Consider the following 15,954-nt stretch of genomic DNA (forward strand, 5'->3'; position numbering starts at 1 on the left):
TTTCATGCATTGTAATGGGCTCATGGTTATGCTTTTAAAAAGTCCTTACGTCTTACAGATACACACTGAAGTATTTACAGATTAAATGATAAGATGGATTTGCTTTAAATATAGACGGGAGTGTGGGTGAGGTAGGTAGTGGGGGGGTATGAGTGAAATAAGATTGGCCATATGATGATATTGTTGAAGCTGAGTAATAGTATGGGCTTTATTATACTATTTTCTATACTTTTGTAGATGTTTGAAATTAAAAATAATTTTTTAAAAATAATTCAATTACAAAATAAATGACACAAGGAAAGATACATTGTTAAAACATGGTAGCATGCGCGGAGCAACTAAGCCCGTGAGCCACAACTACTGAGCCTGCGTGTCTGGAGCCTGTGCTCCGCAACAGGAGAGGCCACGACAGAGAGAGGCCCGCGCACCGCGATGAAGAGTGGCCCCCGCTCGCTGCAACTGGAGAAAGCCCTCGCACAGAAACGAAGACCCAACACAGCCAAAAATAAATATAAATTAATTAATTAATTAAAGAAACGTTTAAAACAAACAAACAAACAAACAAACATGGTAGCATGGACAAAAACAAAGCTTTAAAATATATAAAGCAAAACGGATAAAAATGCAAGGAGAAATTGACAAATTCATAATCAGGAGAACATTTTACAATTTATCAGCAATTGAAAGTCAAGTAGGACAGAAATAGTAAAGATATTGATGATCTAATTATACAACTAGCAAGCTAAACACTTAATCACACTCACACACATTCACATGTATTTGCGCCTGACAGGCTACATAGTCTTTTCAAACACTTGAACATCCCCCAAATTGGCCACATATTAGGTTACTCTATATGCTCAAGTATTGTTTTTTGTTGACTTTTTTACAATTAGAACATATTCACATGATACCTGTATTCAATACAATCAAAAATATGTTTAAAAAAATGAAAAGAAGCATTTGTACTTTACTCGGTTGTGGCAGGCCTTTTTAACATATTATTTTGTTTCATCTCACACAAAACAATGAGGCTGGTATGAAAGCAGGAGGGAGGGTCAGCCACTGGCCTCAGGCCACTGAGATGACGAGTGGCGGTCTGGACTTGCACTCAGTTCCGCTGGATGCCAGAGCCTGGTCACGTGCTTACTGCACTGCCTCACACAGTGCTTGACTAAGAAGATTCAAGATCACCCGAGCCTTATTTTCAACTTCTCCAAACAGAACACTTACGATTTTAATGACTAAAATTTAGATTTTGGTAGAAAATGGATACAGAAGAATATTCTTAAAAGGACCAAATTTTTATTTGAGTGTGTCCTCCTGACACCTAGTTTTACTAAAAAAACCCCACTCTCCTCTTAAGTCTTATCCACTTATCTATAGGATTTTTTACAAGTCTTGTGCATAATGGGGTTTTTGTTTGTTTGTTTGTTTTTTAACATGATACACCTGTTTAAACCCCTGGAGTCTGATTTTACCAGAGAACAGAGTTATTCCCCTACATCTCATGTTGGGAGTTAAATATGTTGAACAGGAGGGTTTTTTTCAGGCCACTAGTATTTATTTCTTCATACCACCAGATGTTGTCTCTATGACTTAGGGCAAGATGCATTTTCCTAAATGCCCACCAGATCTGGGGCAGCACTTCACTCAGAGAGGCCAAGGACCACTTGAACAATTCTCTTTATGCAAATGCAAAGTACTTTACTCACCCAATTCGTATTTTCAGCATTCCACGGAATAACTCCGGGTTATTGGAGATGATCCAGCCAATATGAATGACCAGTTCTTGCTGAATGACCGCCTCCCTCTCATCATGGGTATTACACTTGTAATAGATGATGTTCTTAATCACTCTTGGAGACAAAGGATTAGAGATAACCTCTTCTTCATGCCCAAAGGCACCCAGAGTTACCTATAGGTGGCAGAATTTTATTGTAAAAATTTCCTAGCTACTAACAGATAAAAGAAAAAAATTCAAGGCTCAGGATGACGGGCAGGATGAAATTACTCTATGCAAGCTAGGGAATTAGGTAGAATAACTGTTCCTGCTATTTATTAAAATGGCTTTCAAAGCATGACTCCCACTGGAGTTCATGATGGTTCAGTCTGGTCTGAAATACAAGGGCAGGTGAGGGTCCTGGTTAGGAGAGTGGAGGTGAGTGGATAAAAGCAGGGAAGGAATATAAATAACTACTGAGATAAAATTATTCCGAATGACTTTAGTACTAGAAACTCCCCAGAGAAACCAGAATACACTGACTAGTTTTACTTTCGTGCACAGTCTATATTTGAGAGTATATCCTTCACTTCTTTTACAGTTTCTCATGTGGAAGTGTTTGCTCTTTAACAACACTGTGATCTTTTCAAAGGCAGGTGCAAGGACATAGAGTTGTAGTGTAGCCCCACTTCTCCTGGTGTAGTTCTAAGCACCCAGTGAGTGCTGAAATACTTGTTGACGTATCTCTGGCCTGTGGAGGGGAATAAACAAGACTGCCCACAAGCCTGCGAAATGAGAAAGCACAGAGGGAAAAGGCAATGAAAATCCAAAGCCAAAAGTGCTGTGGAGCTGGGCAAGAGAAATAAATACTCTGCTCTCCCTTTGTCCTCTCGCCTTAGCATTCTGCCTCCCAGAAAAGCCTGCAGCCCCTCCTTCCTCCTCATTACCCCTCTCCCTCTCTCTTCCTTGTACAGTGCACGATTGTAAGATGCAGGAAAAAGAAGAGGACATCAAAGGGCCCTGTGTTTTCTGAGATGAGGGGAGAAAGCAGGACAGGGGTCTTTTGCCCCAACTCTGTGATGGAGTGAAAACTGAGAACTGCTAGTTTATTGTAACACAAGTGGTACCAACCAGTTAGTCCAAGTGCAATTACTTTTATTAAAATGTCAGCTAGTAAAGAAGAAAGCAAACAGAAGGCACATCATTGCCTCTGGAAGCAATGACTAAAGCACTATTTCATTCCAGGGAGCTTGAGGTGATCTGAAAGTGCTCTGTAGAAACAATATTACTTCAGTTCTCAGGGTGGAATTTCATAAATAAGCAGTTGCAAACTTGGAATGCTCCATTCTCATTTCTTTTTTGTAAAAGTGTAAGATGCAGTCAATGAATGGACTTCATACACCTGAAGCACAGCTGTCAGCCTCCCAGGCACCCAGCTTTGTAAGTGACTATTTCCCTGGGAGATGTACTGGTCTGGTGGGCAATGGTCCAGCCACAGCCTCAGGACAGGCTCCAAGGCCTCCAGGATTCTGCTCTGGTGAATAGAATCTCAGAAACACAGGCTGTAATCCCCCTCTAGATAGTGTACAGAATGGACATGACCAACCCTAACCTACCCCCTCCTCTCCAACTGTCAGGTGCCAGTGACCTCAGAGATCGCCAAAACCTTCTCATACATCGTAGAATTAACTATATTTTCAGATATACTACAGGGGCCTAAAATCCAAGGAAAAATAGCTTCCCAAAGCCTGTTTACTTTCTTCAAGGGATGGCTCAGTCCAAGGCAACAATGCAGGACTCTGTGGCTGGATTTGAGGATTGCAGTGAGAAAAGGCACCCCACAAGTTACCTGTGTCTTGGTCTATTTAGCTGACGAATGAGGATGAAAATTCTACCTCTTAATAATTTGGAGAAAATAGAAAATAACGTATGTGAAAAGTGACTTAAATTTTTCTCAGGAGTTTTTTTATTAGTATTAAATATTACAGAATAAAATATTCTTTCAACTTTTCAAAAGCTAGATGTCAAGATGAAATAATTTCAGTTTTAATGAATTAAGAGTCCTGAGATATGAACAATGGGTTGATTCCATCAAAGAAGGTTAAAGTTTTTTGTATTATTACATCCCTAGGTTAACTATCAGGAAGACATGACAAAGCACACATACTCCCAAAGAAGAGATAGAAAGCAAACAGGTTTTCATTCCAATCAAATGATTATTCAGCCAGGTAATTAGAGCTTATAGAAAATAAAACAAAAAATGAGCAGCCATATTCCACTCCACATACCCACGTGCATGGGCTCAATTCAACCCACATTCACCACGTGCCTCTCCAAGGCCATGTTGGGCACACTGGGACAGGTGCTGGACAAGACATGGACCATGACCTCCAGGGGTTCATGGCCTACCCTGGGGTGAGAGACACACATTCAAATGAACCGGGATCCAGGGCAGGTTGTGAGGAGTGTCACAGGCCTATTGTGAGAACCCAGAGAAAGGGACTGCTAACTGGAGATGGCTCTGTGCCGAGGAGCTGACAAGAGCTGGCCTTGGTGGGAGGGGAGGAGCCGGAAGGAGAGGTGGCCCAGAGGGTTAAGGATCTGGAGAGTCAACGCATTTCTAAGGGGGAGAAGAATCTTAAGCGGAGTAGAGGGGAAAATGCACCCTTCACTGCGCCCTGTCTTTGTTCTACCTATCCTAAGCCTGTCTGGAGTGCTTTAGCAGGTATCATACCATTTTCTTTGTCAGTATCTTCACTGATCTCAAGTTAACACAGAAGTTGAAAATTAAAGCTCTGAGGTGCAGCGCAAATACTTAGTATCTGTGCATCTTTAAGACTAGATTTTGCTTGGGGAAGGAGCCTTTTGTAGAAATGCCTGAGCCGTTGTAAATGTGGTTATGAGAGACCTATGACACTGAGGCTTGCCATATTTAAAAGCCAGGGTCCTGCCCAAAAACCTTTGTGACTGTGACGAAGAGTCTGAAAATCAGATACTTACCTGTTTGCCCTGCACTAAAACATTAGTAATGGATGGGGCCAGGCTGTCCACTAGTTTACTTAAAAGACTTGCTGTATGGCGCACCACCGACCTGGGGGCAAAGGAGAGAGCAGGCCAGAGGTTGACAAATCTGAATGATTAATGAGTGGGGCCCCTGAACGGGGAGACTTAAAAATATGCACAGTTAGGTCCTCATGTAATAATATGGAGGAAACACTGACCCCAAGACACTGGACCTCACAGCTGAAATCTCCCAGATTGTAGGACCAACCAGAATTAGGGAGGGATAGCCTTATCCTCACCTCTGCCACCAGCATTATTTGTGCCATTAACAATTTAAAAAGAAAGAAAAGGGAGCCTAACTATCCCTTTGGCAGGGAGTGGCATAGGAGGAAGAATTGATTATTCTGATTTTGTATTAAAAAATTCATTATTAAGACTGTCACTGGTACATGCCCTCTATTCCTATAACCGCTTTAAATCAAGTTTCTTTCGGTGCCTAGACAACCAAATCCCTGGATCAGGGGACTCACTTAGTACTCAATTTTAGGAAGTGATACAATGAAATACGAGCATTTTTTTTCTTGCCAGAATGTTGGGGGAAGGAATTCACACTGCTATTTTTACATTTCTGAAAAAGTCTTAGACTGTAAGGAGAACAGATTTTTAAGCACAGCACCTGCAATACATAAGACATTTTTGCCCCCTCAAAAGTAAAAATTCATGTGGGACTTTTAGATGGAGCAAATAAAATTAAAATGTAGGTTTAAAACTGTTTTCTTGTATTTCAGGATATCTATGGGAGCTGACCTATAAAAAACACTTACATTGCTTAATCTCAACATAGATGAACTAGTAGAAAATTAAATTAAGTCATATCTGATAAAGTTAGTGAAACAAACACTTCCTACTTTTAGAGAAGCTTTCACCCACACACTGTAAGACCAAAAGACATATTTAACCCTCAGGACGCAAATAAGCCCACACATTTCAAGCAGCTTGAGTTTCCACATTCCGTGCATGTTACCTGTTTCCCATGTACCAGAAAAGTAGTAATGTGTGGGGCTATAGAGGAAGAAAATTTCTGGGTAAATGCAGCCCCGTAGCGTACCGCCAACCTGGGTATGTCAGTGGAAAGCCATAAAAGGGAAAATACAGTAAATAAAACTTCCAGGAGTTTGTTCTTTTAAACATAACAGTCAGGACTCTAAATGTTTGCTAATGATTTATCTAAAATACAAGTATTAAAAATAAAGCAAATACAGGTTTGCTTAACCGAAGATAAGATTATAGACCACATTTGAAATTTACTGACTAAAAAGCAACATCTATTGGTTTGCATGCCTTACTGTGCTGAGAATTTACAGCGAAAATCTGAGACTTAACCACAGGATTATTACATAATTTCTTCTGGGTCAGAATGGTATATTTATTATAAATCATAGAGTTGAAATACTGCTAAGAGATTGTTTTGTCTAATCCCCTTATTTTAGAGATTAGAAAACTGAGGCTCAGTGAGGTTAAGGGAGTTTCTTATGACACTGCTTGAAACTTTTTTTTTCAAAATTAGATAATAATGGGTTATTAAAATATATATATATTTATATACTCTTAATTTCAAAATGTTAGATTTTGCTAGTAAAACTGTTACAATTGCTTCAAAAATGCAGATGGCATTCATTTAGACATACCTACCCCATTGTGAAATTAAACAATCTTATCTCAACTTACCTAAGTTTTCTTCAGTCTCTGGGAAGAGACTACCTCTGCAGAACGTATCAGTTACTTCTTATGAAGCAACTACAATCACTGGGATTCATTCAACTTAAGTCATGAGAGAACTATTTCCTAAGTATATTATTTTTTGCTTGTGATTAAATGAAACACTGGTCTCTTCATGACCTTCTATAACAGAACAAGTTTCCCAAATACAAATTAGAACCTAAAGCATCTTGCTGGGACAGAGGAGGTGCAGGGTAGGAAAGAGTCATTGGAACATCATTCCAGTGCATCCTCTCCAGATTCTATTCCTATGGGTGTCTTTACTCCCAGATATGTTTTTAATAACTTGGGAGAGCCATGATAAAATGCAATGTAGGCAGATCCTTAGAAAGTAGGCTGAGTCACAGTGCTGTAACCTTGGAGTTGAAAAGTAAAAATTAGGATGAATAACCACCTTTAAGACTGGTCCATTATCTTTAGGATACTGAATATGACAACATAAAAATAAAACATAATGACAAGGACGCTAATACGAACCAACATTTTTTGCTGCCAGCTCTTCTATAGACTCTCTCAATGTGATCAGAAACAGTACCTAGACATCAGATAATAGAGTCTTTGTTGAAAAATGCTTTTAATTAAATGCATAACATTTATTCTCCTTAAAAAAAAACACTCTTGAATTTTCATTTTGTTCCATTAGAGTTAATACATTCATCCATTAATGTTCTGAACTACCTGACATATTTAAATATGTAACCCAAATATATAGTGTGAATGTCTCCAGCCCTTCTGAGTATATGATTTGGATAAGTACTTTATTTCTTGAAATTCATTGTTTTCTTAATACACAATCTATGTTTTTAATAAATAAAAATAAGTTATTTTAATTTACTATAGAAAATAAAAAACAGAATATAGCAAATTGAACAAATACTATAGACTGACTATACATAATTCTTCATTGCTCAAAAAAACTTTATGGTGATTCTGTTATGTATGTGCATGATCATATATCAGTGCTCAAAAAAATACCACTGGGTTTCATTCTTTGGGAGCAATTTACATGTGGTCTGGCCTCATGACTGGTTTGTCAGTAAATTAACCATGTGACAGGACAGAGCACAAAAAAGGGTAAACAAGGGTAAAGAACAAGACCTTTATCATTTTACCCTGAACTTATTTTTATAGCTTTATAACAAATTGGATAAAATTATATTCAGATTCTGTAGATGCTTATGATTTTCAATATATAAGGTTTTGCAGATTTAAAACATTTAAAGTCTTTTAAATATCTAAGTAACAGATGAATATTACTCCCAAGTTTATAAAAATGGTTTAAAAAATAATTCTCTCAACATTTTCATTATAAACTATTTTATATAAATTTTGTTTCATTTTAAAGCACTACTAAAATAACCATTCTGAATTCTAGGTTCCTAATGAAATGTCTGCTTTTTAATTATCCTATTGTTTTAAAGTATAAATTTTGATAAATGTCCTCAGTATAACTAGGATCCTGTTTACACTTTTGAGTTTCAAGATTAATTAGAAACATGAAGGATTCTGTTTGAAATTTGCTTAAGAGTTCTTCTGCCTTAATAATATTAAGTTAAAAAATTAAGACTATTCAATTCACTGTATAATACTCAAGACGGTTATCTCTTAGCTACAATAATGCAAAAACTAAGTAGACCTTATTTGAATAAACAATTATGTTTAGTTCACTACCAGAACTATAAATCTTATTAATTATATTGCTGTTTAGAATATCAACTCAATTTCTAACTCTAACCAAACAATATGCATCTCTGGACAGAGAACTTTCAGATGAGCTAAAAACTTTGAGTAGCTAGACATTAAATACTTGAAATGTATCCTACATTATTCTGTATAATAAAATGCTGGAAGTAGACCATGATGTAGAATTCAAAGATTCCTTAGAGTAGTGACTCAACATACGAGTGTAGATTTCAGGGATAATTGGGTTTCATCCTTAATGCAGAGTGGACATGAACACGATTAGAATGATTTATTTTTGTAAAGTTTTGAGAGTATAATTCTATTAAATGCCATGTTCCATTTCAAATGGCTGCTGCAGACCATGAAGGAGCTAATTTTTATAGCTATAATGATTCAATATTGTTCTTGAAAACATACAGAAAATAAAACTGGAAACTGTCAATAAACAACTATGGAGTTATCAGAGGTTAACAGTCACAGGCAGAATCCAGGCTCCAACACCATTCAGACAATCAGAGAAGGGGGTATGAATTTTCCTTTTAAAAGTTTTTTTAAAAAAGAGGTTTAACAGAGGAGAAAATAACTTGTAACATTTTAGTGGATATTCATTATGCATATTTGATATAAGTTCAAAAATAGAGAGGTCTTTTTATTTAAAAATGTTCTCTTAGACATGTACTCTTACCTTCCTTTGTGATGAAGTTGGGCCCTTCTCTTTTGAGCAGTATACCCAGCAGGATGGCTTGGCTAGCTAGACAACTACAGTCCTGAAAATATAAATCACTATGAGTAACTGTAATGAAATGGGTACAAAAATTACCACAGGGGGTAACTAATCATGAAACCACATGATGCAAAGAGGAAATATTCTGCTATGCAATTGAGAAAAGATAAAATGTCATTGATATACTACCAAACGTAAGATGACATTATACAACTATTTATTTTAGCTATCTTGGAAACAGTGGGTAGGCAAGCTAGCTTCCTGGGGTAGTAGGATTTAATAATCAAATTTTCCAGGAAACAAGATAAGTAATGAATAGAAAATATGTTGTCTACAAGCATTAATACTGATTCTGCCACTCTCTGAGAGATTTGGCCAAGTCATTTAACCACTCCCTTTTTGACTTGTTCATAAATGGGAGACCACGTTGCTGTCAACGCACTGTGGAGAGAAGGATGAAAGGAGGGGATGTATGTAGACTACTTATTATATGCATTATGTTTTATGCCTATTATATCATATTCATGCTTATGTAGATCTATACATAATATCGATCAATCACAAGAACTGGTATCTGACAGGTTATATATTTAGCCTACATGCTCAAATTTGTATGGTCTAATAAAATGTCACTGTGTTTATAGCTCTACCATTAGAATTTCATTTCCTTTGATAGGTACTGTACCTTATACCCCCACCCCTCCTCCTTTAAAATGAAAATAACCTCAAGGAAGGTATAATACTAGGTTGCTAACATAATATTCATATGGATGTAGTTATAGGATTGCTTTCCTCGGTAACTGGAGAGACTCAAAGCAAGCATTAGACCTAAATACTGAGACAGGAGAGAAGACCCGGGTTGGGAAAAGGTGACAAAGGGCACTGAAAGAGAAATCTGGAGATCCCAAAGGCAACTATACTTCTTTAATGGGTTACTCAAGACAACACATTCCTTAAGCATCTTTAAGACATCCACACTAATATCAGACCATGAGAACTACCTCTCATTACTGCCTCAGGTACAGACAGGCATCTACCTCCAGGTTAACTGCAACCTTCTCTGGGAGGACAAGAAGAAATATGGTTTGCCCCTGGGAGTTCCTGCTCTGCCAACCTCACTCAGGGACATGTGGGAATTGCATCTTCCTCACATTCAGTTTTTGAAGAATTTCATGGGTGGGTTTGTTTTTCCATTCAGTAATGGTGACATCTGGCTGCTGTTCTTGTTCAGGAGCATTGGAGGTGCTGCTTTGTCGTTTGACTTTTGAATGTTTGGGAACTTCTAGTTCCTCAAAACTCTTAAATTCTGGAAGCCTAGAATTTAAAAGAAAAAGTTTCAGATTCCCTGTATTCCTAATGTAATCTCAAGAAACACAATAATAACCTAAAAGAACTTACTCTTCTGGGTCACTGATTCGTAAGAAGTCAAGTTGTTCTACCACAGCTCCAGATATTAGTGTCTGAAACGTGATTGAGAAAAGAGTCACAGCTCTTAAATTCATCAAGCCACAACCTTATGATCTATGTACCTACTTTTCTGTAAATACATAATACTTTTTAAAAAGTTTACTTAAAAAATATACATGATTTTTAAGCAACTTCTTAAATGAGCATTCTACAATCAGACAGATTTTCACATACAACAAACCCCCTGAAATAGAACATACACATCAAGCTACAAGTTCATGAGTCATAATAAATAGCAGAATCAACATGAGATGAATTGTTTTTTCTTTCCATCCTCTTATTAATTTTTAAGCTCAATTAAAATTCAGTATGTATTAAAATGTTAAAAAATAAAATTTTGAAATAAAAAAAACATGAAATACCAATGTTGTCTTCAGAAAAGATAATTATGCTTTGCATTTTGCTACAGTAATATATTTCAGGGCTATCCAATGATGAGACACTGCCAACTCTCCATTTTTCAGGATCATGAAGGTATCGATTATCTACATTCTGGAAACCAATATTTGGTCATTTTATATTCCATTAGTTCCTGATTATAGCTTGAGAAAACTAAATGAGGCCAAACTTGAACACAGTTGTTGTCTGTCAGTGGTTCATGGTGAATGTATAAATGAATGATAACACACAATGATTTTTAGCACTATGTGTCACTTCTAATTATCTGATGAACTGTCAAATAAAAGTGAGAAGTGTACTGCCCAGAAAATAAGCCATAAATTATTATTTTAAAAATAAGGTAATTTTTCAGTCTTAAATATATTACTTCCTCTATCTTCTCACTGTTCATTTCAAATGTAAAGCAACAGGATATAGGGAATGTTGCTCTTGTTGGCTAACCACCCAGAGTTGTGCTGCCTTCTCTTCTAGTGAAAACTCATAAAGTAGCTCATCAACAAATAGCCACTACAAATGGCAGGATGGACATGTTACCAGCAATCGTACTAAAGCTTCCTTGCAGAGTTTGAGTGAGAAAGGCCAAACATGCAACTGATCTGCACAATTTTCTGTGGCTCAGCCACAGTCAGGGTTGAGAGCAGTCTGTGCCTGGGCAGAGAGCAGTGCCAAGCACAATGGAAGTCTATAGAGTGATATTTCCTAGGATGCAGGCTTACACCTACACATACTGCTCTCTAGTTAACTAATCTGTTAGACGAATATTTACTGGACACCGATATATGCCAAGCACTATGCTAGGTATTGAGGGTACAGCATGAACAAAATTAAGTAGACAATAAACAAACAAAAACCTAAGTATGTAGAAAATATGAACAGACCAATCACAAGCACTGAAATTGAAACTGTGATTAAAAATCTTCCAACAAACAAAAGCCCAGGACCAGATGGCTTCATAGGCAAGTTCTATCAAACATTTAGAGAAGAGCTAACACCTATCCTTCTCAAACTCTTCCAAAATATAGCAGAGGGAGGAACTCTCCCAAACTCATTCTACGAGGCCACCATCACCCTGATACCAAAACCAGACAAAGATGTCACAAAGAAAGAAAACTACAGGCCAATATCACTGATGAACATAGATGCAAAAATCCTCAACAAAATACTAGCAAAGAGAATCCCACAACACATTAAAAGGATCATACAACATGATCAAGTGGGGTTTATCCCAGGAATGCAAGGATTCTTCAATATATGCAAATCAATCAATGTGATACACCATATTAACAAATTGAAGGAGAAAAACCACATGATCACCTCAATAGATGCAGACAAAGCGTTCAACAAAATTCAACACCCATTTATGATAAAAACCCTCCAGAAAGTAGGCATAGAGGGAACTTTCCTCAACATAATAAAGGCCATATATGACAAACCCACAGCCAACATCGTCCTCAATGGTGAAAAACTGAAACCATTTCCTCTAAGATCAGGAACAAGACAAGGTTGCCCACTCTTACCACTACTATTGAACATAGTTTTGGAAGTTCTAGCCACAGCAATCAGAGAAGAAAAAGAAATAAAAGAATACAAATTGGAAAAGAAGAAGTAAAACTGTCACTGTTTGCAGATGACATGATACTATACATAGAGAATCCTAAAGATGCTACCAGAAAACTACTAGAGCTAATCAATAAATTTGGTAAAGTATCAGGATACAAAACTAATGCACAGAAATCTCTTGCATTCCTATACACTAATGATGAAAAATCTGAAAGTGAAATTAAGAAAACACTCCCATTTACCACTGCAACAAAAAGAATAAAATATCTAGGAATAAACCTACTTAAGGAGACAAAAGACCTGTATGCAGAAAATTATAAGACACTGATGAAAGAAATTAAAGATGATACAAATAGATGGAGAGATATACCATGTTCTTGGATTGGAAGAATCAACATTGTGAAAATGAGTCTACTACCCAAAGCAATCTACAGATTCAATGCAATCCCTATCAAACTACCACTGGCATTTTTCACAGAACTAGAACAAAAAATTTCACAATTTGTATGGAAACACAAAAGACCCCGAATAGCCAAAGCAATCTTGGGAAAGAAAAACGGAGCTGGAGGAATCAGGCTCCCTGTCTTCAGACTATACTACAAAGCTACAGTAATCAAGACAGTATGGTACTGGCACAGAAACAGAAATATAGATCAATGGAACAGGATAGAAAGCCCAGAGATAAACCCACGCACATATGGTCACCTTACCTTTGATAAAGGAGGCAAGAATATACAATGGAGAAAAGGCAGCCTCTTCAATAAGTTGTGCTGGGAAAACTGGACAGCTACATGTAAAAGAATGAAATCAGAACACTCCCTAACACCATACACAAAAATAAACTCAAAATGGATTAAAGACCTAAATGTAAGGCCAGACACTATACAACTCTTAGAGGAAAACATAGGCAGAACACTCTATGACATAAATCACTGCAAGATCCTTTTTGACCCACCTCCTAGAGAAATGGAAAGAAAAACAAAAATAAACAAATGGGACCTAATGAAACTTAAAAGCTTTTGCACAGCAAAGGAAACCATAAACAAGACGAAAAGACAACCCTCAAAATGGGAGAAAATATTTGCAAACGAAGAAACTGACAAAGGATTAATCTCCAAAATTTATAAGCAGCTCATGCAGCTCAATATCAAAAAAACAAACAACCCAATCCAAAAATGGGCAGAAGACCTAAATAGATATTTCTCCAAAGAAGATATAGAGATTGCCAACAAACACATGAAAGAGTGCTCAACATCATTAATCATTAGAGAAATGCAAATCAAAACTACAATGAGATATCATCTCACACCAGTCAGAATGGCCATCATCAAAAAATCTAGAAACAATAAATGCTGGAGAGGGTGTGGAGAAAAGGGAACCCTCTTGCACTGTTGGTGGGAATGTAAATTGATACAGCCACTATAGAGAACAGTATGGAGGGTCCTTGAAAAACTAAAAACAGAACTACCGTATGACCCAGCAATCCCACTATTGGGCATATACCTTGAGAAAACCATAATTCAAAAAGAGTCATGTATCACAATGTTCATTGCAGCTCTATTTACAGTAGCCAGGACATGGAAGCAACCTAAGTGTCCATCGAGAGATGAATGGATAAAGAAGATGTGTCACATATATACAATGGAATATTACTCAGCCATAAAAAGAAATGAAATTGAGTTATTTGTAGTGAGGTGGATGGACCTAGAGTCTGTCATACAGAGTGAAGTAAGTCAGAAAGAGAAAAACAAATACCGTATGCTAACACATATATATGGAATCTAAAAAAAAAAAGGTCATGAAGAACCTGGGAGCAAGACGGGAATAAAGACACAGACCTACTAGAGAATGGACTTGAGGACATGGGGAGGGGGAAGGGTAAGCTGGGACAAAGTGAGAGAGTGGCATGGACATATATACACTACCAAACGTAAAATAGCTAGCTAGTGGGAAGCAGCCGCAGAGCACAGGGAGATCAGCTCGGTGCTTTGTGACCACCTAGAGGGGTGGGATAGGGAGGGTGGGAGGGAGGGAGACACAAGAGGGAAGAGATATGGGGACATATGTATATGTATAACTGATTCAGTTTGTTATAAGCAGAAACTAACACACCATTGTAAAGCAATTATACTCTAATAAAGATGTTTAAAAAGAACAAAAAACCAAAAAAAAAACCCTAAGTATGCTATGTCAGATGATAAGTGCAAAGTTGAAATGAGAAAGGCAGGGGATGGGGAATGCTGAGGCAGAGAAGAGGGAAGAGGCAGGTTTGCCATTTTATAGGTGATTAGAAAAGACTTCTCTAATAGGGTGACACGTAAGTAGAGACTGAAGGAAGCACTGCAGTCAACAATATGGATCTGAGGAAAGAGTGAACAGCAAGTGTAAAGGTCCTGAGGCAGGAGCCTGCTGGGTATGTTTTAGGAGTAGTAAGGAGGACAGTGTGGCTGAGTAGAGTAGATAGGGGAGAATGGTAGGAGATGAGGTCAGAGAAGAAGGTCCAGACCATGGGCATCACTATTGGAAGAACTCTGGTTTTCACTTAGTGTGAGAGAGGAGGTCATTAGAGGCTTATGATGTGTGACATAATCTAACTGCCCTATGACCAGGTAGAGTAGGAAGAAGCTAATAATTGTGTTATGGCCAATAGGAATTTAGGAGACTACTATAAAAATCTAGGTGACAGATGATGCAGCTTGGACCATGATGTTAGTGCTAGAGGTGAAGGGAAGTGGTTAGATTCTGGATGTAATCTGAGGGTAGGGAAAATTGGATTTGGTAATGGATTGTAATGTGGGTTATGAAAAAAAAAGAGTCAAGAATTTTTAACTCTCAAAGCTGATAGCCAATACTGGAAACATAAGAAAAATAATTTTGATTTAATATTTTCTATTTTTATTAGCCTACCCACCTTAATTCAGCTCATAAAGTAAACGTTTAATCTGAACTAACAGACAAGTTCTAGATTCCATTCCATTAATAAGCTTTAGAGCTTTCAATTTAAAAAATTCAGTTGGTTGCACAGCCTCCTGAATTAGTTTTTTTTTTTTTTTAATTGAAGTATAGTTGATGTACAATATTATATGTTACAGGTATACAGTATAGTGAGTCATAATTTTTAAAGGTTATACTCCATGTATAGGTATTATAAAATATTGGCTGAATTAGTTTTATAAAAAATATTGTAATTAATTTGCTAGGCATTAATACCTTGGTTCGATGGTAATTAAATAACTTAATATTGATACATATGTGTCAAATGCAATATAGTATTCAAAAAGGTATCCTGCTCAGTGATATTCAATTATATCCCACCAGGCCTTTTCCAACTGAACATACCACCCAAGACTGTACTCCACCCCATTATTCTGCCCCCTATCTGGCTTTATTTTTGGTTCTGCTCCCCTACTAGAATAAGTCTCATGAGATCAGGGACCTTATATATTTTTTTCACCATTATATCTCTGCTGCCTAGAGAGGGCACTTGGTAAACATTTGTTGAATCAATGAACCAATATTTACATACTTCTTACAGAGAGAACAGTAGTGAGCAGAGTACTCTGGGAATGCAGAGATGAGTAAAGCCTGGTCTGATAGAGTTTTCAATCGACACAGA

The 15,954-nt window shown here is 37.2% G+C and overlaps 1 protein-coding gene across 4 annotated transcripts in view; it reads right to left on the minus strand.

Annotated features, from left to right (window-relative positions):
* Positions 1 to 15,954, minus strand: part of PHKB (phosphorylase kinase regulatory subunit beta) — a 193,997-nt gene that overhangs the window by 25,188 nt on the left and 152,855 nt on the right. For 2 of the 4 annotated variants that reach the window (XM_082366800.1, XM_082366802.1), the window contains 6 exons: positions 10,311 to 10,372; positions 10,064 to 10,226; positions 8,874 to 8,955; positions 6,983 to 7,040; positions 4,724 to 4,814; positions 1,716 to 1,918 (listed from right to left, as the gene is read on the minus strand). In XM_082366800.1, coding sequence (XP_082222926.1) covers positions 1,716 to 1,918; positions 4,724 to 4,814; positions 6,983 to 7,040; positions 8,874 to 8,955; positions 10,064 to 10,226; positions 10,311 to 10,372 — 659 coding nt within the window. Of the gene's footprint in view, positions 1 to 1,715; positions 1,919 to 4,723; positions 4,815 to 5,750; positions 5,842 to 6,982; positions 7,041 to 8,873; positions 8,956 to 10,063; positions 10,227 to 10,310; positions 10,373 to 15,954 lie in introns of all 4 variants that reach the window. The other 2 variants (XM_082366799.1, XM_082366801.1) reach the window with 1 other exon arrangement.

The sequence above is a fragment of the Balaenoptera borealis genome (genome assembly GCF_965194805.1).
Source record: "Balaenoptera borealis genome assembly, chromosome: 19".
NCBI lineage: Eukaryota > Metazoa > Chordata > Mammalia > Artiodactyla > Balaenopteridae > Balaenoptera > Balaenoptera borealis.